Raw genomic sequence first — 25,614 nt, forward strand, 5'->3', positions numbered from 1 at the left:
AGACCCTATAAACTAAAGATATTGATTCCAATATTACATAAACTAAGAGTGTCATAGCAAAGGTGTGAAGACTTAAGCACATGAGGTATTTCTGTGTTTAAATCTTAAGAAATCTGCAGGAATTTCAAAAAACGTGTTTTCACTTTGTCATTATGGGGTATTGTGTGTGGATTAATGCCCCTTTTAATTTATTTAATACATTTTAAATTGAGTCTATAACACAACAACATGTGGAAAAAGTGAAGGGGTGGGTGTGTTGACTTTCTATAGCCCCTGTAGGCCTACATCCCTTTTCCTTGTTGGTGTTTGAACAAAAGCATGTAAGACAATCTCCATCTCCAGCGAGAGAAGAAATAAAATCAACACCATTATTGTCTGCTGACACAAAGAATCCTGCAAGGCTGGTATTCTTTGGCCAGCTCTGAGTATCTTTATAGCTGGAGCAACCACACACGCCTCCCTTTCTTCTACTTCTTCAAATGCACATAAACACCTGATCGCCTGGCTATATTCTCTCACACTCAAGAGGTGGAGAGCCAGCGAGAGAGAGAAAGACAGAGAGAGAGAGACAGAGAGAGAGAGAGAGAGAGAGACAGAGAGAGACAGAGAGACAGAGAGACAGAGAGAGAGAGAGAGAGAGAGAGAGAGAGAGAGAGAGAGAGAGAGAGAGAGAGAGAGAGAGAGAGAGACAGAGAGAGAGACGCTGCATTCAACATGGGCTCTATGGGTATGCAGATGCTGGGCAGCGTCCTGGCTCTGTTGGGCTGGATCGGGGAGATCGTCGTGTGCGGCGCGCCCATGTGGAGGGTCACGGCCTTCATCGGCAACAACATCGTGACATCACAGACCATCTGGGAGGGCATCTGGATGAGCTGCGTGGTGCAGAGCACCGGGCAGATGCAGTGTAAGGTCTACGACTCCATGCTGGCGCTGAGCTCCGACCTGCAGGCCGCCCGTGCCCTCATGGTGGTCTCCATCGTGACCGGCGTCCTGGGCCTCCTCGTGACGTTCGCCGGGGGGAAATGCACCAACTTCATCGTGGAGGAGGCGGCCAAGGCGAAGGCCACGGTGGCGGCGGGGGTGGTGATCATCATCAGCGGGGTCCTGTGTCTCACGCCGGTGTCCTGGACGGCCAGCATCATCATCCGGGACTTCTACAACCCCCTCATGACAGACGCCCAGCGCAGGGAGCTGGGGGCCTCGCTCTACATGGGCTGGGGAGCCGGGATCCTGCTGCTCCTGGGCGGGGGGCTCCTCTGCAGCTCCTGTCCCCCCAAGGAAGACAAGGATGTCCCGTCTGTGAAGTATCTGCTGGGCAAGTCCTCAGGAGTACGCAGCAAACAGGACTCTACGCACTCCTCCTCCACCCCGACAAAGACCTACATATGACACGTCAGTTGGGACAAGCTGATAAATGCCAAAAATGTAAAAACGTAAAAACGTTTTTTTAATGTAAGCTGATGAAGTACATGGACAGACTGTGAAACATGAAGGAGAAGGTATTGATGGAAGGAGGGATACATATATACATATATATGTATGTTACGGTACATGTGGGAATACGGTACATGTGGGAAAACTAGATTTAGGGTTAGGTGCTACGTCGACTTGGTACATGCTGGCATGTCTAACCCTAACTAATCCTATCCCTATCCCTAACCCTAACCCTGACCCTAACCGTAGCACCCTAGCACCTAACCCTAACCCTAGTTTTCCCACATGTACCGTCTTCCCACATGTACCGTAACATATATATATATATATATGTATATATATATATGCACAGACAGTGCGTCATGAATGCGTCATGAAGCTTTTGATTTATTTGCGATTTACTACTACGTACTACAGTATGTTATGTGAATGTCATGTGTTTCTTGAAGCAGTGGCATTGTAAGTTTTATCCTCTCTTTGAATCACAGTGGCTAACGATGTCCCCAATTCTATTTCCCATATTTTGTGAAAATGTCCTATGATCCATGTATGTATTGTTTAGTAATGTTTAGTAGTGTTCTTGTTGTGAAGCACTTTGTGACATTGGTCTGTGTCAAAAGCACCATACAAATAATGTGATTGATTGATTGGTTGATCCAAGGTGGGAAATGGGATGGTGCTGCCACATTAAAAAAAATAACATTTATATTATACTTTATTTTTTGATTTTATTAGAATAATAAACTTATATTTAAAATGAACCTGCCTGTGTCTGAGTTAGATGATTTCTTTTGTTCTATCGATGCCTTCATCATAGTAGACCCAACGATGTTCTCTGTGGTTGAAACAGAGACGCTCTGCAAGAACCGGTTTTTCAGGACTGGAAGTCAGGGGAAACTATTCAGGTTTCAACCTCACTGACTAAACAGCAGAGACAGAGATGTGCTGTTGTATCAAACAGCACATCTCATTTAACTTGTTTTGAAGTTCTGAAACTACTGAATGAAGTCAGTGTGAGTGTGAAATGTGACTCTTCTGTGTTTTTTGGGCCTAATTTGGCCTAAAGATTTTAATAACCAAGTTCTGAATTAGATTAGATAGAATTGTTTTGTTTACTTTGATAATTGATCCCATTGAAACCAGAAGTCAAGTCAGGGGTATAAGAGTTGAAATGGGCTGTAATGTTCCACACAAAGGGAATGCAGCTCGCCTGATGTCACCTCAGTGTTACTACTAACACCTGCTTCTTTACCTGAATGACTCACTGTTTCTCTTTCTCTTCTTTGCTCTCTCTCCTCTCTCTCTCTCTCTCTCTCTCTCTCCTCTCTCTCTCCTCTCTCTCTCTCTCTCTCTCTCTCTCTCTCTCTCCTATCCTTTAACATCACTCAATCACTCCATCAATGTCATTGTTTGGTCCCACACTGCCCTCTAGTGGTGTATGTTGTGTATGCCACCGTAATTAGGTCCTCATGACAAAAACTATGACACACACAACTCACAACAATGCTGCCATTGTAACAGTAGAGGGAATAGACCTCGGAGCATGGGCTCATTGTGATGCATGGAATGTGTGTTTGATATCATTCTTCATCATTTCATCCCTCCACTAGCCTCCCCTGTAAACGTTCATGTGTTGAGCTAATGTGTCAATATTGACCAGAGGAATGAGGAATGCATGGGAAGGCATGGCTGTATGAATCAGAATGTTTGCCTGGATACCTCATTAGATACGTCACTTGTTTATTCATTCATTGTGCTGATGACTGAAAACCCACAGTGAAACACGTTGCCACATGGGAAGCCTGTCCATGTATGGAATCTGAGCATTTACAATGAAATACATTCTGGTTTATCATAATCATTCCCCAAAGTTCATTCAGAAGTGTTGACAGACAGGGGCGCTTAGGTGGCGTAGCGGGTTAAGTGTTGACCATGTAACTGTTCGATTCCGGTCAGGGACATATCCTGCATGTCATCCCTCCTCTCTCTCTCTCACCCATCCTTCCTGTCTAAAATCTCTACTGTATCTGTCAATAAAATAAAAAATATGCGTGGGACTGTCCCACTCAGAAAAAATGACTTAAAAAAAGAAGTGTTGACAGACAGGCAGAATAAAACAAGTCAGAACCCCAAAAAATAGTTGTAACTTTGGGACAATCCTTTATCTTCATGTTCTGTCTGTTCCCAGGTGTGAGCAGTGTCAGCGGCCGTGTCCCATGGCTCTGGAGGAGCTGGGCATCAGCCTGTCCATGCTGGGCCTGGCGGGCACCATCCTGATCTGCGCCCTGCCCATGTGGAAGGTGACCGCCTTCATCGGCACGCACCTGGTGGTGATGCAGGTGTTCTGGGAGGGTCTGTGGATGACCTGCGTGTACGAGCACACGGGCCAGATGCAGTGCAAGATCTACGACGCTCTGCTGGACCTGGCGCCCGACCTGCAGGCGGCCCGCGGCCTCGTGTGCATCGGCCTGGTCCTGGGCTGCCTCGCCTTCCTCCTCTTCCTCCTCGGCGCCCGCTGCACCAACTGCCTGAGCCACCCGCGGGTCAAGGCGCGCGTGGTGCTGGCCTCCGGGGTCACCTTCTCCCTGGCCGGCCTCACCATGGTGGTGGCGGTGTCCTGGACCGCCAACTCCATCATCAGGGACTTCTACAACCCGCGCGTGCCCGACGTGCTGAAGAAGGAGCTGGGCGCGGCCATCTACGTGGGCTGGGTGACCTCGGGGCTTCTGTTCTGTGGGGGGGGGATGCTGTTTACCAGCTGCCCCCCGGAGAGGGGGGGGGGGCAACACTCGTCATCCGGCAGGTACACGCTGGCCCAGACCGCCACACACAGCAGCTACGCTGTTAAGAACTACGTGTGAAGAAGAAGAAGAACTACGTGTGAAGAACCCTGAGGGTTTCTGCTTCAGGCACCAGGCAGGACACATGTTTGTGTTTGAACACTGGAGAGATGATGCACGCACGGTTTGCATGTTGAGAATAATCTATTTTTGTATTATGCAACTGTATGTCCTTCTGTGTTGTCTGGCCATGGTATGTTTGAGATTGCTGTCTGTCACTCACTACGCTTACAATCGAATCTAATTCGTTTTCTGGTCCCCTAATTGGACTATTGTCAAATAAAGCTTCACGTTTTTAAAAAATATTTTTTGTTATAATGCTGATTTCTATTTTTCTTCATGAACAACAATGTTACATTTTGACATTATTGAAGAGGTCCACAAATCATTCTCCTTTGTCAGACAATTTGAAATAAATGTTTTTAAAGTAAAATGTATTTCTGAATTCATCATATTAGAGAGAATAAGAGGGTTGACACAAGGCGTATTTAGTATGTAGGCGTATGTAGACTAAAACCAGAGGACAGTTTCAATGCATTCCATTCATTACAATGAGCCTGCCTCCGATTGCTACCTCCACCAGCCTCCCCTGGGTTGTGTTCCATAAACAGGTACATTTCTGCACAAGACCCAAGGCAGTGTTAGTGTTAGGAGTCCAGACACAACAATGCTCTCCTTGTTTTGGTGTCTGTTTTTTCTGTTTTCTGTTTCTCTGTCTGAGCAGAGAAACTGAAAAAAGGGGCTTGTTATGAAACCATGGCAAAGCAAACAGAAGGAATCCCCTTTCATATCCAGCTGTAGCGCTGCCTGCCGGTCCCACGCCCTATTCTTCTCTTCAAGAATCCGGGAGGACAAGTTTTACAGCACACAATAAAAACTCAAGCACACACACACACCCCCCCCCACACACACACACACACACACACACACACACACACACACACACACACACACACACACACACACACACACTCTCACACCGCCCGCCCTGCTAATCAGTTGCAGCTGTTGAGGCCGTGTCAGTAGCCGTGAGGCCCGGAGCAGACACAGAGAGTCATGAGGAGAGAAGCTGAGCTGGCTGCCTTGGCGCTGGGCACCCTGGGCTGGCTCTGCGCCATCCTGACCCGCTGCCTCCCCCTGTGGAGCGTCAGCGGCACCGTGGACAACACCACCGCCCTGCTGCCCGCCTACTGGGACGGGGTGTGGCTGGGATGGGAGCACTGGGACCTGGGCCACGACGGCAGCCTGCACTGCTCCTTCTACCAGGCTCTGTTGTCCTTCTCCGGAAACTTCCGGACGTGGAGAGCCCTTATCATGTCTTCCATCGGTGCGGGGGCCTTTGCTGTGGTCATCAGTGTGGTTGGAGCCGTCTGGTTCCCCGCACGGGCCCAAGTGAATGCCGTCTCTGGGGCGGTGTTTGTTCTCTCTGGAATACTGCTGCTCATTCCTCTAGCCTGGACGTGTCATCACACTAGCCGGCCCTTAGAGGGCGCTGTGGCGCTACAGAGGGACTGGGGCGCCGCTCTGTACATAGGATGGATCTCTTTTGCCCTGTTGATGATAGGCGGAGGCGTCCTCAGTACCAGGTGCCATGCTGCCCAAGTAAGAAGTGAGTTTGTAGGAGAGCAGCGCTATCCGGGGTCAGAGCAGGAAGGACAGTCCCCGATTCACACGATCAACCGCACGGCATTCAGATACAGCCAGTACAACCGGACATCAGTGCCTGTCTGAAGGGAACAGACAGACAGACTGGCTCAGCAGTGGTGGACTCAGGCTGTTTGAAGGGCAGGGGGGGCGCAAAGAAAAAAAGGGCACCTACTGCACAACATGGGACCCCATCAGTGCACATGGTCAAGTTTAGACCATTGGAGGGGCACTAATAGGGCACGTCCTCTCATTTTTGCCACTCAAAAGGGCACTTAAGAGAGACGTTTTTCAACCGTGGGGGCACCAGGAGGGGCGGTCGCCCCCCCTGCCCCCCCCCTGAGTCCGCCAGTGTGCCTCAGGGCCTTTCGTGTAGCGATGTTCCATATGGTGTGAATGACTGTGCAGACCTCTACTACTGCGATGACACACATAACAACTTTGAATACAGAGAAGGATGAAATGTGCTGTTAGTTGTTAATTGTTTAACATTAAGTCTGAGATGTGGGGGGACTAGTGGTTTTCTCTTGGTGTGTATTGGGGTGATCTGTCATGCTCTGAATCTGCCTTTCAATGCAAATTCTACTCTTGGAAGTCTATCATACAAGTCTATCATTACCATGTCTGTGTTATGTAAAAAAGTGGCTTGGTGTGTGTGTTTACCTTTTCACATAATGTCCTAACTGTTGGCATGGAGCTCTTGGAGGGCAGAATGGGGCATAAGAACACTAACAAAGTGTAGTAATGATGGAGGACTATGTTGTTATATACATGCCATAACAAGTCATAACAAACGCTCCACCATATTGGGCAGTTCCTTTTTTAAATTTGTATGTCTTCATTGGGTTTTATGTCATGTCAATAATTGCATTATTGATAGGCAGCAGTAGAATCTAAGTTAAGTTACAAACTTAACCTTGGGGCCGTAAATGACAAAATATTGACTTAATATTTCTATAACATTGTTCATCTTGGGGCAGAACAGTCCACATAGGAGGACGGGCCTAGACATGTTTACCCTTAACTACCTACCAGTCTGGCCTGTTTCCAGAAGTCACAAGAGGGGCCCACCCGCTGTGCCGACGGACCACGATGCCGACAGTTTATTAGCGGATTTCTGTGAGAGCTGACAAGACGGTACATGTGGGAAAACTAGGGGTAGGGTTAGGGTTAGGGTTAGGGGTAGGGTTAAGGTTAGACATGCCAGCATGTACCAAGTCGACATAGCACCTAACCCTAACCCTAGTTTTCCCACATGTACCTAGACAGAGAAGCGGAGAGCATTCACATGCAGGGAGGGCGGTCGGCATATTGATGCGGCACCGTGACAAGTGCCCCCAGTAGGCCTCATGTTTACATTGTACAAGTTATGACACAGGACTTCCATAGCGTTTTACAATTGGTCAGATGGTAAAAGGGGTTCACCAGCCCACAAATACCACAACTCTGGCTCAACACTTCAGTTCCTCTACTGTTAATAAAAGAATAGAAGTCATCCTTCCTTCTTCCAGCATTGTGACTTCCAACAGCACCTTGGTGCTAGCATAGCATAGACTGTTGTTCTTATGATGACTGATGTATAGATGATTCACTTACTTTAGACAGATGTACTTTGATCAAAGCATCTGCTAAATGTAATTTTGCCATTTAGCAGTTTAAATTAAGCCATTAAGCAGTTTAAGCCATTTAAATGTCAAAAATGTAAACAGTTGGACAGTACAGACGAGGTCTCAATAACGCACTGGAACTTTCTCCACAGATTTTCCCCGCCCGTGATGATAGGCTAGAGGTTTTGGTTTCGGACTATTTCAGCATTTCACCACTGAAAAACAATATATCAGCTATTGGAACAATATCATTAGTGGTACTGGAACCAAAAATCCAGTATCGGTCGTCGGGCTCTAAAAATAACATCCACAAAACAATAAATAATAAGACAAAATGAATGAATATGTTTTTATTTGCAATAACTTACAAGGGAACATTAGATGATGATATTAAGTTTTGCGCTGGCTACACTGTACATTTGAAAACTTAAGAACGCTAAGTTTTGTAATAGTGGCAAATGTGTGCATATCCTTCTAAACAAACTAAACATCAAATAGGTAGGTAAAGGCTAGTGCTTAACATTGACAGCATTTTTAAAAAAGCACTTTAGAAAGCTGTTCACTAAATGTCCAGCATGTCATTGTTTGATTGCTACTGATTGATCATTTAGCACTATTTTAAAGCTCAAATCTACAAACTGAAACTTGAATTGTAAATGTATGGTGTTAAATGTATGGTGTTAAATGGTGTTAGATGAATATATGACCGTACTTCTCAAAAGACTACATGGCACTCTGGGTTAAATGAAAGGCAAAGTAAAACCCTGGGAACTCTTAACATCGACTTTGTTAATCGACTAAATAGACTTGATAGGGTAAACTATATAAACACTCTGTTGGACAAACTGTTAAATAACCTCAAGCTTCAGAATGTTCTGTAAACCAACAGAATACAGAACATGTATGTATATATGCATATGTATATACTGGGTCACAGAACTCAGATGATGAATGATGACATGCATGGGGGTTCAGCATTTGCAAGTTGGTAAAATAATCATCATCATAAAGGGCTTGATTGGTTAACATGAGGATCATAAATATGACGAATTTAATGACGAATTATCCGTTTGTGTGGCAGGTGACACATGGTAGTAGTGCACACAGGAGAATGACTGGATGTGGTCCTAGGGTTAGGGCTCTGGGCTATTCCAGCCTCTCGTCCCCCTCCTCCACATCCTTCAGGCTGAGCACCTCCAGGGAGCCTTTGCCTTTGGTCTCACAGCGGATCAGCTCGTCAATCTCCCTGAAACAGCCGGGGTCCACCAGACACACCTGCAGGAGGGAGGGAGGGAGGAGGAGAGAGAGGGAGGAAGGGAGGAGGAGAGAGAGGGAGGGAGGGAGGAGGAGAGAGAGAGAGGGGGACATGGATAAAGAGAGATATAGGACAAGAGCATATGTGAGAGAGAGAGAGAGAGAGAGAGAGAGTGTGAACATTGTCATATAACTTGTTGACATCAACTGCTTCATATATAATACAATGTCATGAATTGTGTACTGTGTTTGTTTTGACACGATGCTTTCATGGTACTGTAGCGTACTGACTGAGCGTGTGAAGCCTAAAGCACTCCATCACAGAGAGTGTGTGTGTGTGTGTGTGTGTGTGTGTGTGTGTGTGTGTGTGTGTTGGGCCAGAGGGCGTGTGTCTCTCACCATCTCCAGCTGTTCATCAAAGTCCTCACTCTCCACCACCTTCAGCAGCGGCTTCAGCTTCTCCTTCAGCCTCTTGCCGTCCTTGGCCGGCAGCACCAGACGCAGCCTCATGTGAGCCCTCTGGATCTCTATGGACTCCTTCAGCTGGCGGATCACCTCCAAGGCCTGGGGGGGTAACCATAGTAACCATGTTAGTACAGTATTACATCCTTCAGCTGGCGGATCACCTCCAAGGCCTGTGTGGCACAACGGACGCTAGCTTTACCTCATGGAAGGTCATTAAGATCACTCTTATCATCATCATCACTACAGTGTATAGTCCACTGTGTTGTATCAAGCCCAGAGTCAACACAGCCGGCGTCTACCAGGAGATTTTACAGCACTTCATGCTTCCGTCTGCTGACGAGCTTTATGGAGATGCTGATTTCATTTCCCAGCAGGACTTGGCACCTGCCCACAGTGCCAAAACTACTAGTAACTGGTTTAATTACCATGGCGGTACTGTGCTTGATTGGCCAGACAACTCGCCTGACCTGAAGCCCATAGAGAATCTACGGGGTATTGTCAAGAGGAAGATGAGAGACACCAGACCCAACAATGCAGGCGAGCTGAGGGCCGCTATCAAAGCAACCTGGGCTTCCAGAACACTCCAGAACATTCCAGAACACTCCAGAACACTCCAGAACACTCCAGAACATTCCAGAACACTCCAGAACATTCCAGAACACTCCAGAACATTCCAGAACATTCCAGAACACCTCAGCAGCGCAACAGGCCTCTGCCTCTGACTTGACCCATGTTTAAAACGTATCCTATGTTGTTATTTCTTGTCCTGTTTTGGGTTTTGTTATAGACGGTTGCTTTTCTTCTTTGTTGCAATTGTCTATTTAGTTTTGTCTCGCTTCTATCCGACTGTGTGTTACTTACTTGCCATGTGCTGCTGCTAGGTGTCCGTTGTGTATTCTTGTTTGCTATAATTGGTGGTGTCTTTCTTGTCTGCCTTTTATGTGTTTATGTGTCTATATTTGTTTAAACTGGCATCTGAAATGTTTTTTAAACATCTGCCCAGGGACGACATTCAATGTCACATTGGCTAAAACTGACACATGAACAGTCATGTTTGTTCATGTGCGTTGTCCCTGTAAACCTGTAAACCTGTAAACCTGTAAACCTGTAAACCTAGTATGGCTTTTTATTTTTCCACAATAACTGCCTTGGATTTATTCCTGAACATTTTCACAACTACAGCTTCTTTTGGTGGCGACACGTCGCCTCACCTGTTGTTTGGTGCTCTTGTTGGCTTTGACGGAGTAGTGGATGTCCTTCATGGCTCGCTCTATGAGGTTGACTGTATACGGCCGCTTGGTCTCTGGGTTGACACATTTCTCTGCCACGATGGTCGCGATGTCCCGGAAACTCGTCTCCAACTGGCTCTGCCTCTCCTTGTCCGACACCTGGAGCTCTCCTTTGGCTAAAATCTTAAGACAAGAGAGACAGATAACATGATACACCACACTGACACGATATAACATGTGAGATGTATAATGAGAGTAGAATTGGCTCTTAATGCAAGTCATGTTTTCTAGCAGGTACTTACTGCTTTACAGATCTCTGTCAGGTCGTCTGTTTCAAAGGCTTTTATTAGATCATCTTTCTTTGCCACCTGACCTTTGGACACGTTGGTGAAAACACTGCTGGTCTGTAAGACTTCATCCAGGTCTTTCTCTCTGGAGGAGAAATGAAACAGATATGGATCCTTTCACCATATTGACTGTAGACTGACTATGACCAGGACACAGATCAGGTTCACATTATTGGCAATCAGCCACACGTGTATTGACAACGCCTTCTCTCCTGAGTCACACACGCAGCGCATTAGTATCACAGGTTTACTCAACAATACTGTTGATGCTGACATGATCAGTTGTCTTAACTTGCTGTATATCTCTGATATTAATAAAAGCTGTCTAGGGTTAGATAGGGTTCTAGGGTTGGGGTTAGATACTCACGCTCCTGATCTCCAGCTCAGCACTTTGTTCTTGTAACAGGCGATTTCAAACCGCTTTCCTGCCTTTTTCATCCTCACGACGGCCACGTTAGTGAGGCGGATCTGGTTAGTTGGTGTGAATATCGACATGGTTGTAAAGGTTTAGACAGAGATGGACTCTCTGATGGTTCAATAGATATAGATATAGATATTAGACAGAATCTCTCTGTCTCTGTCGCAGTAAGACTTCAGGTGCTGCTCTGCTGTGAGTTTCACTTCAGTTCCGGACGGAAACAGAGTTACATGTACAAACGTTCCGACTTTTAGGTTCCCTTCTTCTTGTGGAGGTTTAGTTTCAAATAAATTCAAATAAATACATTGAATACCGTATAACTATAACAACTGTTAAAATAACACTTTTTAAATAGTATGACTATTTCATCAACTACTACTGCCACTGTTTGCCCGTGGCAGTAGACAATACAATTTAATCAAATAATAATAATAATAATAATAATAATAATAATAATAATAATAATAATAATAATAATAATATAATAACTTTGTATAGCGCTTTTCCTGCAAACGTTGCAGCTCAAAGTGCTTTAATCATTATATCATCTTAATTTAAGTATTTTGTAACTTAAATGCAATATTAAAAAGATGGGGTTTTAGTCTTGACTTGAACATAATATTTGCTGAGGTTGCATCCGTGACATACAGACGGAGTTGACGGGTTGTTGCTGGGGTTTCACATTTGGGTATTTTCTCGCGACAAATATAAAAAAAATAAAAACATATTTGAGTGTAAATAGGGTGATATTCTGGGCCAGATAGTAACTAGTTGTGATATGACGTGGTCTGGCCGTTATCGGGCTGGTCCCAATTCGTCCAGGTCCGTCGGTGCTTGCTGGGAGAGTATCCCACTAATTCTGCTGTTTGAATTCATAGCTTTCAGTCACGTGGTTTCTTCCCTAGCAACCACCAACCTGACGGGCAAAAAGTATCATAGCAACATGGCGAGTGGACGCAAACGGTTAATAAAATACAAAGGTTCCATCTCACAAAACATAATGGAATGTAAAAACTTTGACGCTCAATATCTCTGAACTGCCCTAAACGGAGATAGAACCTTATCATTCTAAACGGAGATAGAACCTTATCATTCTAAACGGAGATAGAACCTTATCATTCTAAACGGAGATAGAACCTTATCATTCTAAACGGAGATAGAACCTTATCATTCTAAAAGGAGATAGAACCTTATCATTCTAAATGGAGATAGAACCTTATCATTCTATCAGCTATGGACCTCCAACACCACAGTTCCATATGATTACAAATGAGTAAACTCCATCAGTGCACAGAGGCTTCCCAGCTAGGCCTCACTCATTCTTTATCATTACAATGGCAAATAGCACCCGGATTCTGCTCATCATATATTTAATTACATTACAGTTTTTTTTTTTAAATTTGTTTTTCTGATTTTAGCCCTTTTTCACCCAATTTAGTATCCAATTGCACCCAACCTAGTATCCAATTATCCCCTGCCTATTGCGTAGGATCCGCCGCACGACCCCGTGGCCGGCAGCCCCAGAGGAGAGAGCCAGGCAGACTAGCTGTCTGGCTCCTCGAGCCCAAAACCGTTATTCCGGCACCCCGGGGGCGCTGTTGCGCGACGGATCCTTGTCCGGAAATAGTCCCCCCTTGGGAGCGGCCGCTCAATATGCCGCTCCCTGTGGGCTCCGGCCATATCCGGGTCTGGCGAGACCGGGATTCGATCCCAGTCCCCGGTGGGCAGCTTGCACTAGAGGCTAATGCTTAGACCGCTGCGCCACCGCGGGGCGGTACATTACAGTTTTTACAACAAATCTGCATCTAGTTAATTGATATAAAGTCATGTAACTCGAATTTTTCACCTTAGATCAATATGTCTCTTTACCATATAGACCTGTCTCTTTACCATATAGACCTGTCGCAACCAGTCCAGGTCCTGAGTCATGTGATTGGTAAATATTGCTTCTAATACAACTTCTGCACATTCATACTTCAAATTAATTGATTCATATATCTATGTACAAGTTCGTTTTCTAATATTTATTGACGATGGGTAGCCTAATTTAGACACTGATGTTTGCAGATGCGGATCAGTTTGCGCAATGATTCATGCTAAAGACTGGCATATAGATGCAACTCAGAAATTAATCTCATTTTAAATGAAAAGCGAAATACTCAATGCTAACACAAGGTGGCGGTAGTAGCCTGTCATTCAAAACACAACAGGCGTCGGGTCCCGCGCCAGCTTTGCACACCAGAGTAACAAATACATACAAGCAACAGAGCAACTAAATATATCCCTCACCAAATGTGTACAGACTGCAGTTCTTCCATAATGTACAGTACAGGTTTTATAGACTGCAGTTCTTCCATAATGTACAGTACAGGTTTGATTTTGCAAATATGTTTTTATTTGTTTTATATTTGTTGGGAGAAAAAACCCAAATGTGAAACCCCAGCAACAACCCGTCAACTCTGTTGTGACGTCATCTCTGTTGTGACAGTCAGACATAAAAGTGGTTTTGATAAAAACGGGCCGATTGCGTCACAATGATGATTGTGACGTCACGGGGCGAAAACAGATAAATACCGGAGGTTCTCCGTTGTTCAGACACTTCCCTTCCCTCTGCCCAGCAGACCAGCTCGCAGCTCCTACGGGGTCCTCGGTCCTGCCTTGCCTACAGAGAGGGTCTGGTCTGTCAAGATTCTAGTTCCTTCACATTCAGAAACTCCCTGCTGGCCGGCTGTTGTCCTTTGCAGCATGAAGAAGGATCGCAGTGAAACGGGTGACCTGCATGAGAGGATTGCGTCGCAGTTGGAGTATTACCTGTCTGATGAACACCTGTGCCAGGATGCGTTTCTCCTCAAACATGTGCAGAAAAAAAGGCTGGGATACGTCAGCCTCAAGCTACTGACATCCTTCAAAAAGGTACTGTTAGCTCCGGTCCTAGTCAAGTGAGACAAGTGTGGGGACAAAACAATCACAAAACAATCACAAAACAATCACAAATCCAATTTATTTACTACAGAAAAGAGCTATACGAATTATAAACAGAGCTGCCTATCAAGAACCAACTAACAAATTATTCATAAACACCTATGATCTCAAATTTAAAGAATTGGTGGACTTCAAAATGGCACAAGACAAGTAATGTATAAAGTAAAAAATAAGATGCTTCCAGACTGTATCCAGAGACTATTTCAAGTTAGACAGAGTAATTACGAACTCAGAGGAATATGTATGTTTATGAAAACAAAGATTAGAACAAATGCAAAACAAAGATGTATAACAGTTAAAGGAGTTAATTTATGGAATATTTTTGAAAAGGAAATGAAAATGTGTAGTACACTAAAATGATTTTAAAAATTATTTGAAAATAAGATGATTAACAAGTATAAAACAGAGGTTTAAATATAGTTTTTGTTTGGTATTTTTTGAACTTTTTGTTGACATGCGTAAGTGAAATTTTGAAAAGTTTCAATGTTTTGATTATGCATTCATGGGGGGACATGCATACATGTAACAAGGCTGCGCAATAAGCCACGGCTTCAGCCTACACCTTTTTGGTCCTGGTGTTATGAATTGTGACTGTGTAATTTTTTTTTATATCTGTATTGTGAATTGCATAGGGGACCAAAATAAACATTCTCAATCAATTTCATATTTCAGATGAAGGCGCTGACAAGAGACTGGAGCGTCACTCTGGCCGGAGCGCGCTGCTCTGAGTTGCTGGCCGTGAACGAGGAAGGAACCAAAGTGAGGCGGCGGGAGACCCTTCCAAAAAGGCTGCTCTGTGCCCCCACCAGTAAGCTGCTACTGGCCTGGAACCTGTTAGGAGAGCGTATGACAGGAGAGGACCTAGATCAGCCCAGAGTCCTGGAGACGGCGCTGAGACTGTTTAGCGTGCACGGCAACGTCACGTCCCTCCGTATTCTGCGGCCTGGCAAAGAGCTGCCCGTGGAGCTGAGGCACCATGCTAAGCGCCATGCGGTGCTGGGGCAGCAGGTGTGTGTCGTGGTGGAGTTTGACAGCTTAAAGGAGACTCGGAGGGCCTATGACGCCCTGCGGGCAGAGGAGCAGATGTCTGAGGGCCGTTGCGTGTGTGTGACACCCCTGGGAGGCCCCGGGTCCCACAGAAGAGTCCCACAGAAGAGCTCCGAGTCTGGCTCTGGCTATGGCTCTGGCTCGTCTGAGGAGGGCCTAGCAGCAGCTATGGAGGGCTCGGCTGAGGAGGGCCTAGCAGCAGCTACGGAGGGCTCGTCTGAGGAGGGCCTAGCAGCAGCTATGGAGGGCTCCTCTGAGGAGGGCCTAGCAGGAGCTATGGAGGGCTCGTCTGAGGAGGGCCTAGCAGCAGCTATGGAGGGCTCGTCTGAGGAGGGCCTAGCAGGAGCTATGGAGGGCTCGTCTGAGGAGGGCCTAGCAGGAGCTATGGAGGGCTCGTCTGAGGAGGGCCTAGCAGCAGCTATGGAGGGCTCGTCTGAGGAGGGCCTAGCAGGAGCTATGGAGGGCTCGTCTGAGGACGGCCTAGCAGAAAAACAGGTCTCTGGCTCTGGCTCTGGCTGTGCTCTGGGTCCTTCCGCCCCCGGAGAGTGCCACAAGTCCCTGGACAGCCCCCTGGACAGCCCCCTGGCGGATTCAGTCCCACAGAAGAGCTCCGAGTCTGGCTCTGGCTCTGGCTCTGGCTCTGGCTCTGGCTCTGGCTGTGCTCTGGGTCCTTCCGCCCCCGGAGAGTGCCACAAGTCCCTGGACAGCCCCCTGGACAGCCCCCTGGCGAGCCAGTCATCGTCACCCCTCAGGGCCACGGCCAGCCCTTGGGTCGTGCGACGCAAGGCTGCAGCTGCTGCAGCTGGCACTGCCCACCACGAGGAACAAGGACAGAGGAGGCCCTCCCTGACAGTGGTGCGGCAGCCTCGAGGCCCCGATGGCACCAGGGGCTTCTATGGTGGGAGGGGGAGGGGGAAGTCTGGCTCTGGCTCTGGCTCTGGCTGTGCTCTGGGTCCTTCCGCCCCCGGAGAGTGCCACAAGTCCCTGGACAGCCCCCCGGACAGCCCCCTGGCGGATTCAGTCCCACAGAAGAGCTCCGAGTCTGTCTCTGGCTCTGGCTCTGGCTCTGGCTCTGGCTGTGCTCTGGGTCCTTCCGCCCCCGGAGAGTGCCACAAGTCCCTGGACAGCCCCCTGGACAGCCCCCTGGCGGATTCAGTCCCACAGAAGAGCTCCGAGTCTGGCTCTGGCTCTGGCTCTGGCTCTGGCTGTGCTCTGGGTCCTTCCGCCCCCGGAGAGTGCCACAAGTCCCTGGACAGCCCCCTGGACAGCCCCCTGGCGGATTCAGTCCCACAGAAGAGCTCCGAGTCTGGCTCTGGCTCTGGCTCTGGCTCTGGCTCTGGCTGTGCTCTGGGTCCTTCCGCCCCCGGAGAGTGCCACAAGTCCCTGGACAGCCCCCTGGACAGCCCCCTGGCGGATTCAGTCCCACAGAAGAGCTCCGAGTCTGGCTCTGGCTCTGGCTCTGGCTCTGGCTGTGCTCTGGGTCCTTCCGCCCCCGGAGAGTGCCACAAGTCCCTGGACAGCCCCCTGGACAGCCCCCTGGCGAGCCAGTCATCGTCACCCCTCAGGGCCACGGCCAGCCCTTGGGTCCCGCGACGCAAGGCTGCAGCTGCTGCAGCTGGCACTGCCCACCACGAGGAACAAGGACAGAGGAGGCCCTCCCTGACAGTGGTGGACAGCCTCGAGTGGCGGCAGCCTCGAGGCCCCGATGGCACCAGGGGCTTATATGGTGGGAGGGGGAGAGGGAAGTCTATACAGCCCCGTTGACAACTAACGACCCCCCTTATGGATGACAACAAGGGAGTTGATTCCCTCTGATTTGTCCAAAACGTTCAATAAAAAGCATGTTTCATTCATTTCAAATTGAAAACATTGTATTCTGCTTTGTCATGGAAAAGAGTGTATTCGTGAAATTGTACCCCTGTGTTGTGTAGGTTTACAGAACTGACAGGTGGGGGCACTGTTAGGCAGCTTGATAGTGTAGGCAAGGCAAGGCGAGGCACATTTATTTCTATAGCACTCATACAACTTAATATATACTCATAGTGCTTTACATGAACACATGAGATAAAATAACAATTAATAAGTGAAAAATGTAATTAGTCATATAAAATTCTGTAAAATTAAAAGCTGAAGTATTTTTTTTTTAAATGTTCAGGTTTAAAAACAATAAATAAAACAAATCAATCAATTTAAAAAGCCTAGCCTAACTCTTTAAAATATACTCAATTAAAAGCCGAACAGAACATAAAAGTATTCAATATATAACAAATAATAATAATAATGTATACAGTTCCAGAAATTTGAGAAATGCAACGCAAATGCAGTGGTCAGGGAGAGCGCTGCATTTATACTGTAACTGCGTCTTCCTTGTCTACTGTTAACAGCATCACACAAATATCTATGTGAATGAATACTATTATGCTATTATTATACTAAGTGTTCTTATGACCCTAGGAGGACCGGCGTCTTCATCACGCTCAGTATCGTGCTGGAGAGGATGAGGTACGAGGGCGTGGTCGACCTCTTCCAGACTGTCAAGACGCTACGCACCCAACGGCCTGCCATGGTGCAGACAGAGGTACCACTGGCCTGTTGTTGTTGTTGTTGTCGTCAAAGAGACAAAGTTCTAGAAGTTAAAATGGTAATCATAGTAATATCATAGTAATAGTAGAGGTTGGTAGAAGAGCTCAGGTTGAAGTTGTCCCTAATATCAGACAGAGGATCAGATTTCCTCCAGTCCCAATCTTAACCTCAACAATAAGGATGGTAATAAGATAAGTGGTTTGGGGCAACTTCTACTCAGGACTTCTACCACTTCTCCACATGACTGCCTGTCTCAACCATACACATGTCTCAGAGCTCCACCCAGTAGTAACAACTTCCGTCTGATGTTTGTCCCTCCTCAGGACCAGTACCAGCTGTGCTACCGGGCAGCGCTGGAGTACCTGGGGAGCTTTGACCACTATGCAACGTAACCACTCCCACCAAGCAGCCTCCCTGGTCAAACCTCTCAGGAGTGCGTGTGTGTGTGTGTGTGTGTGTGTGTGTGTGTGTGAGAGAAGTGTCCCACCTCAGCCACCTTCCACCCACCTGATCCTGTCCCCAGAGCTACCAGAGGGGAGGAGGGAGTTGCTACTCTACCTATTGACGGACTCAACCAATCACAGAGATCTCCACAGAATTTACCACCAATAGAGATTGCTTTAAAAACAAAAAACTATACCCGAGTACGGCAACTATCGCTAAGGAAGCCACGGTTCTGGCAGGCGATCTGTTTTTTTGTTCTGTAAACGCCAACCTCCCCTGTTGTCAAAGGCTACTGGTAGCACTAAGAAATTATTCTTGTTTTTGTTCTTATTTTATTATCATTATTATGAAATATCATTATGAAGATATTATTATTTAGTTATTTTGTTTTTAATAATCATTTTAACATCAGACTTTTATTTTGTCTTAATGGTCTTAATGGCCCTGCATATTTTCCATAATCGGTACGTTTATTTTATTTTATATATAGGTTGTTTTAGCACAAGGGACATGTATTTTTAACACGTTCCTAGATACTAATACTGGAGAACCACTGTTCTCGAAGCTGCTGTCAGTTTTTCTTTGTACCATGATTTTATTTTTTATTCTCATGGATTCTCATGTTTTGGTCTTATTCAGTTCAATGGAGCGGGGTTTGCTTTGATAAAGCCTTTTTACTTTGCTGTTTCTTATAGAAACTATGAAAAAAGTACACAATTGTTTCAAAGTATACACCCGAGGTAGTTATCCTACAGTATATAAACACAGTAGCTAGCGAAAAAGTGAATCAACTAACGAAGAACTTAATCGGTCGTGTACACATAGAGTACAGCACAGTGTTTTATTTGTATAGTATAGTATAGTGGATAGTGTACATAGCCTTTATTTATGTAAACCAGCTCTTTTCCCTTCTTGTTTTTATTTTTTTTTCCTAGCACCAGGGGAGCCCCCCCTCCCAAATTTCGTTGTTTGGTACCTGTACTATAGCAATGACAATAAAGACCATTCATTCATTCATTCATTCATTCATTCAAAGTTACATGAGGATACAAACAGAACAATGTCAAACTGAATCCAAAATGTTTATAGGTGAAACATGCAAAGTAAAATGTTTGAGTTCATTATTCAGACAAGTCCAGCGAGTCCAGGTATGCCTCCAGTGAATCCATCTGCTCTCGCTGCCACTGGCTCTCCCTCCTCATCTCCTCCCTGGAGTCACTGAGCTCAGTCCTCTGGGGCTCAGTCCTCTGGGGCTCAGTCCTCTGGGGCTCAGTCCTCTGGGGCTCAGTACTCTGGGGCTCAGTCCTCTGGGGCTCAGTCCTCTGGGGCTCTTGGGAAGCAGCATGGTGGTTGTCCACATGGCCGAACGCATTGGTGAGGAGGTCATCAGTGAGGTAGTCTTCGGACACCCAGTCACAATGGTTGGATGTTGTGGATGCGTCTAGACTGTCTACATCAACTGGGTCAAAGTCTGGCGTCAGCTGAAGTGGGTGGAGGCCTAGGGGTAAACACTGAGGTGTTTGTGAGAGGAACTGGTTTGTGAGAGAAAGGGTTAAGTCGCTCATAGACTCCTGGCTTGACTCTGACTGTTGTCCAGGTTGGGAGGGAGAGAGGGCTATACCCTGTAGGTCTCCGTAGAGCAACTTATAGAGGTCTGGGTAGATGAGAACCTCTGAGGGTTGTTGACAGAGGCTTGAGAGCCTCGCTGCCTCCTCTGCCTCGCCCTCTACTGGCGTGGAGAGAATGTCATCCAGCTCAGCGTCTAACTGGAGGGGAAATGTCCCCCAGTCCGTGTCATGGTGATGTTCTTCTTCTTTTGCTGGCCTCACCACTGGCATGCTAACCACATCTTGCTGTGAGCCAAAGGTCTCTGTGACCAAAGATTGGGACGGGGCGACATCCTCAAGGTCCTTCATCCTCATCATCATCTGCCGCTTCTTCTTGTGACCTCTTGTGACCTCATGTTTTCTCTTGCCTCTGTGCCTCTTCGGCAGGTGGCGTGTCCTATTTCTATTTATATTCCTATTACTCTTCTTCACAAGATTACCTTCCACATTGTGCTGAAAGTTCATATTTACTAATGCACCTTCAGCCACCAATGGAAATAAAATACTGCAAAAGAACCTGTGAACAGGCTATACTGGTAGGTGATTATGATGTCATAAAGGGGTTATGTCATCAAACTGGTTTATGTGGTAAAGCATTGTCTCTGTAGTAAAATGTTTATTCAATTAATAATAATTTTAAAAAGGGCCAAACAAATGTTGGGTTTAAAACGTTATTCATGCTTTCCAGAAGAAAGGGAACAGCACAACACATACAACTGGGATCCAACCATTTTGAATAATGATGAGACGCAAACCCCAAACAAATGACAAAAAAACCTTGTTATACTCTTTTAAAAATAGCTTGTATTTGATGATGAGATGAGATGAGATAACGTTTATTGCCATTTATGCATACACATTAAGCATACACATATTGGAATTTGATTCGGCGTTACAGTAAGAGCATTTCTAAATGCAATGCAAACAAAACAACACAGGACAGACAGCAATGCAGACAGAACACAACAAACTGTAAAACCACGGCTGCCATATGCGACATCTAGTCAAATAGAGTTGGTAATGAACACTTCTTGTACCCACAGCAAAAGTAGATATTTGGAAATCTCTTCAGAGCAGCAAACCATTCTAGTTGATGGTAGTATTGCGACTTCATTTAATCCTAACATTCTCAAGGTCTGAAATATTTCACACATGGTTATGGTGCTTATTAGGGTCAAATCTAAGAAAATTCAGAGAAAGTCATGTACAATGTGTAGTCATGTACAATGTGTGTATGTTTTTTTGACACTGCTGTTTGAGCTGTACCGACAACAAATTTCACCGACCTAGGTCGTGTGGTCATTAAACTATTAATTAATTCATTCATTCATCACTTTACACATGTTAATAATTGTGCTCTATACATACAGCTCAGGACAAACCAAACCAAGGGGCTGTTAGAAAAGCAGGATCAATGAGAAAGCCAGCTAACTACCAAATATCTTTACTTTAATTCATTACTAGACTCTCAACAACTCAAGATTAAGTATCTTGTCAAAACAGAAAATCATGTGAAATATTGGATTTCTTTCCAAGTTAGCTGGGTAATTTAGTGATACTGCTGTCTTGAAAAGGATTCCTGTCAAAAACTGCACATTTCATAGTATTAGATTCAAGGTACTTAGTATTAGGGGTGGGCATCAATGATCGACGATCGATAATTGAGCGATAAGGATCTTGGTCGATCACAAAATATTTTGATCGATAATCATTAATAAATTGGATTTTTATTTTATTTTTTATAATAATAATGGAAATTAGTTAGGCTGGCCTAACTGTCACCAGATTGCGTTCGTCTCTCACCCCTGAACATGTTAACATGATCATCTTTCTGAACAAGAACCAGTAGGCCTGCCGCCTACAGTCTCTCGCTGGAGTTTAAATTTAAGTTAAGCTGGACGCTCTTAAGGACACTAACGTTTTCAGTCATCCTCCTATTTGTCAGTAACTGTTTTTTTTACTGCTCCTATGGTGAGTTACTTATTTTCTATATTTTTATTTATAACGTAAAATGTGTTTTTAAGTTAAACAATTTAGGCTACTCACTGCCTTGTTTAAGAGGATTGTTATCTGACTGTAGTGTCTAGTTTGAATGTGAATGAATGAATGTGTGCAATAGCAACACAAATAAAGTTTTTTTCCCCAAGGAAAACATGCTTGTTATTTCTGCCCTATTTTTTTATTTATTTTTTTATGGAAAAATTAATAATTCTTGCGATTATCGAAAAATATTTTTTTATCGTTTGCCCAGCCCTAAATCAAACCTTTAACTTTATCAGCTACTGAAATAACTTTCTTTCAACTTCCTAGCAAAGGTATCTAGACGATCTATCTATCTATCGTCCAAACCATGATGATATCATGATATCTGAATATTCAAGATTCAAGATCTTGAATCTTGAATATTCAGATATCATGATATCATGTTTGTTGATATTGATAACACATTTGACACAACCATTCATATCATGTTTTTTGAAACAAGGCAAGACTGAAACATGATATCGCCTACATTTAGAACATCTTGTGCACCTGTTACATTCTAAATCCAGGAAAAAAATCAATCTAGGGATCTAAGATTCAGAACTGTGTAATAACCTTCCAGAACTGTCAGAACAACATGAAGCAGGGAACAGAAGTGTTACATTGTTGCTGCTGTGGGATCTGGGTGAAAGGTCATGGGATCTAGGTGAAAGGTCATGGATCTGGGTGAAAGGTCATGGGATCTGGGTGAAAGGTCATGGATCTAGGTGAAAGGTCATGGGATCTGGGTGAAAGGTCATGGATCTGGGTGAAAGGTCATGGATCTGGGTGAAAGGTCATGGGATCTGGGTGAAAGGTCATGGATCTAGGTGAAAGGTCATGGGATCTGGGTGAAAGGTCATGGGATCTGGGTGAAAGGTCATGGATCTGGGTGAAAGGTCATGGGATCTAGGTGAAAGGTCATGGATCTGGGTGAAAGGTCATGGATCTGGGTGAAAGGTCATGGATCTGGGTGAAAGGTCATGGATCTGGGTGAAAGGTCATGGATCTAGGTGAAAGGTCATACACGTAGAGGGGTACAATATAATGTATAATGTACAGAATGATATAACAGGTATAACAACACAGCAGAACAGAAACACAGGGCAACAACACAAGATTGAGTAAAAACAGTCAGCATAGACAGACAGTCAGCAATAGATTTATAGGATATCAGGTACAGTACATATAGGAAAAACAAGTTAAGCGTCCATGGGGATGTTCGTAATGGACGTTATTTGTTAGAATAACAAGTGAGTGTCTGTGAAAATGTTCATGACGACTCTGATGGTAGAGTGAGTTAGTTTGTTATTTTGTGCTGGTGGAGGTGGTGGTGTCAGAGAAAACATCTGTGTTTTAATTATTAAAGACAGAAACAGACACACATTTTTCTAGAGGTTACTAGAGGTCACTAGAGGTCACTAGAGGTTACTAGAGGTTACTAGAGGTTACTAGAGGTCACTAGAGGTTACTAGAGGTTACTAGAGGTCACTAGAGGTTACTAGAGGTTACTAGAGGTTACTAGAGGTTACTAGAGGTTACTAGAGGTCACTAGAGGTCACTAGAGGTCACTAGCTGCTCCTAGAGGTCACTAGAGGTTAGTCATGTTATTGGTATACGAATATCCCATACTAATGCTAACTTATTCCAAGTTCAGCATCTATGTAAGTTCAGCATCTATGTAAGTGTAGCATCTATGTAAGTTCAGCATCTATGTAAGTTCAGCATCTATGTAAGTTCAGCATCTATGTAAGTTCAGCATCTATGTAAGTTCACTTTCAACTTTACTAACCTGCAGAAGCCACTTGGACATACAGTACGCGGGCTTATCCAACTGGCGCAATTGCGCATCTCAGACTCGCGGGTATCCGCACATTTCGTTATCCCAATAGTATAGCTTACTAGTTAATTGATAGCAAGTCATGTAACTCGAATTTTTCACCTTTACCATATAGACCTGTCTCTTTACCATATAGACCTGTCGCAACCAGTCCAGGTCCTGAGTCATGTGATTGGTAAATATTGCTTCTAATACAACTTCTGCACATTCATACTTCAAATTAATTGATTCATATATCTATGTACAAGTTCGTTTTCTAATATTTATTGACGATGGGTAGCCTAATTTAGACACTGATGTTTGCAGATGCGGATCAGTTTGCGCAATGATTCATGCTAAAGACTGGCATATAGATGCAACTCAGAAATTAATCTCATTTTAAATGAAAAGCGAAATACTCAATGCTAACACAAGGTGGCGGTAGTAGCCTGTCATTCAAAACACAACAGGCGTCGGGTCCCGCGCCAGCTTTGCACACCAGAGTAACAAATACATACAAGCAACAGAGCAACTAAATATATCCCTCACCAAATGTGTACAGACTGCAGCTCTTCCATAATGTACAGTACAGGTTTGATAGACTGCAGTTCTTCCATAATGTACAGTACAGGTTTGATTTTGCAAATATGTTTTTATTTGTTTTATATTTGTCGGGAGAAAAAACCCAAATGTGAAACCCCAGCAACAACCCGTCAACTCTGTTGTGACGTCATCTCTGTTGTGACAGTCAGACATCAAAGTGGTTTTGATTAAAACGGGCCGATTGCGTCACAATGATGATGACGTCACGGGGCGAAAACAGATAAATACCGGAGGTTCTCCGTTGTTCAGACACTTCCCTTTCCTCTGCCCAGCAGACCAGCTCGCACCTCCTGGTCCTGCCTTGCCTACGGAGAGGGTCTGCCTTGCCTATACGGAGAGGGCTCGCCTTGCCTAAGGAGAGGGTCTGCCTTGCCTATACGGAGAGGGCTCGCCTTGCCTAAGGAGAGGGTCTGCCTTGCCTATACGGAGAGGGCTCGCCTTGCCTAAGGAGAGGGTCTGCCTTGCCTATACGGAGAGGGCTCGCCTTGCCTAAGGAGAGGGCTCGCCTTGCCTAAGGAGAGGGTCTGCCTTGCCTATACGGAGAGGGTCTGCCTTGCCTATACGGAGAGGGCTCGCCTTGCCTAAGGAGAGGGTCTGCCTTGCCTATACGGAGAGGGCTCGCCTTGCCTAAGGAGAGGGTCTGCCTTGCCTATACGGAGAGGGCTCGCCTTGCCTAAGGAGAGGGTCTGCCTTGCCTATACGGAGAGGGTCTGCCTTGCCTATACGGAGAGGGCTCGCCTTGCCTAAGGAGAGGGTCTGCCTTGCCTATACGGAGAGGGCTCGCCTTGCCTAAGGAGAGGGTCTGCCTTGCCTATACGGAGAGGGTCTGCCTTGCCTATACGGAGAGGGCTCGCCTTGCCTAAGGAGAGGGTCTGCCTTGCCTATACGGAGAGGGCTCGCCTTGCCTAAGGAGAGGGTCTGCCTTGCCTATACGGAGAGGGCTACGCACAGAGCCACACAATAAAACCCTCTATCAATTGGAGATCACCTGCTCTTGTCTTCACTAGTAACATAAGCAGCTATGGAACTAAGTAGGAATTAGAAGGGTAGAAGAGAACTGATAAAATATGAATAAGACATTAATAGAATGTAATAAAGATAATTAAAAAATAATATAATAATAATACATTATGACATCACAAAGACATGTGACAGGGCTCTTGAGCTGAGGGGCATGATTGGTTTTACAACCAATTGTAACTCTGTCAATGACAATAAAGTTCAATCTAATCTAATGTAATCTAATCTAAGTGGAAAAGCGGATGAATA

The 25,614-nt window shown here is 45.4% G+C and overlaps 4 protein-coding genes across 4 annotated transcripts; 3 read left to right on the plus strand and 1 right to left on the minus strand.

The window, feature by feature from the left end:
* Nucleotides 1-714: 714 nt before the first annotated feature.
* On the plus strand, nucleotides 715-1,389 carry LOC308174045 (claudin-4-like; the record flags this gene model as incomplete). Its single annotated transcript, XM_080549098.1, has 1 exon — nucleotides 715-1,389. The coding sequence occupies one exon, from the start codon at nucleotides 715-717 to the stop codon at nucleotides 1,387-1,389; it is 675 nt and encodes a 224-aa protein (XP_080405224.1).
* Nucleotides 1,390-3,650: 2,261 nt separating this feature from the next.
* On the plus strand, nucleotides 3,651-4,295 carry LOC308174127 (claudin-4-like; the record flags this gene model as incomplete). The annotated part of the gene is made up of 1 exon (XM_080549193.1): nucleotides 3,651-4,295. The coding sequence occupies one exon, from the start codon at nucleotides 3,651-3,653 to the stop codon at nucleotides 4,293-4,295; it is 645 nt and encodes a 214-aa protein (XP_080405319.1).
* A 1,035-nt stretch (nucleotides 4,296-5,330) lies between these two features.
* Nucleotides 5,331-6,005, plus strand: LOC308174047 (claudin-4-like; the record flags this gene model as incomplete). The annotated part of the gene is made up of 1 exon (XM_080549100.1): nucleotides 5,331-6,005. The coding sequence occupies one exon, from the start codon at nucleotides 5,331-5,333 to the stop codon at nucleotides 6,003-6,005; it is 675 nt and encodes a 224-aa protein (XP_080405226.1).
* Nucleotides 6,006-7,867: 1,862 nt separating this feature from the next.
* On the minus strand, nucleotides 7,868-11,398 carry sbds (SBDS ribosome maturation factor). The gene is made up of 5 exons (XM_080549287.1): nucleotides 11,188-11,398; nucleotides 10,776-10,905; nucleotides 10,456-10,656; nucleotides 9,179-9,343; nucleotides 7,868-8,800 (listed from the first exon to the last, which is right to left on the minus strand). The coding sequence occupies exons 1-5, from the start codon at nucleotides 11,313-11,315 to the stop codon at nucleotides 8,672-8,674; spliced, it is 753 nt and encodes a 250-aa protein (XP_080405413.1). The 5' UTR covers nucleotides 11,316-11,398; the 3' UTR covers nucleotides 7,868-8,671.
* Between the last annotated feature and the right edge of the window lie 14,216 nt (nucleotides 11,399-25,614).

The sequence above is a fragment of the Nansenia antarctica genome, assembly GCF_963989245.1.
Source record: "Nansenia antarctica genome assembly, chromosome: 19".
In the NCBI taxonomy this organism is placed as follows: domain Eukaryota; kingdom Metazoa; phylum Chordata; class Actinopteri; order Argentiniformes; family Microstomatidae; genus Nansenia; species Nansenia antarctica.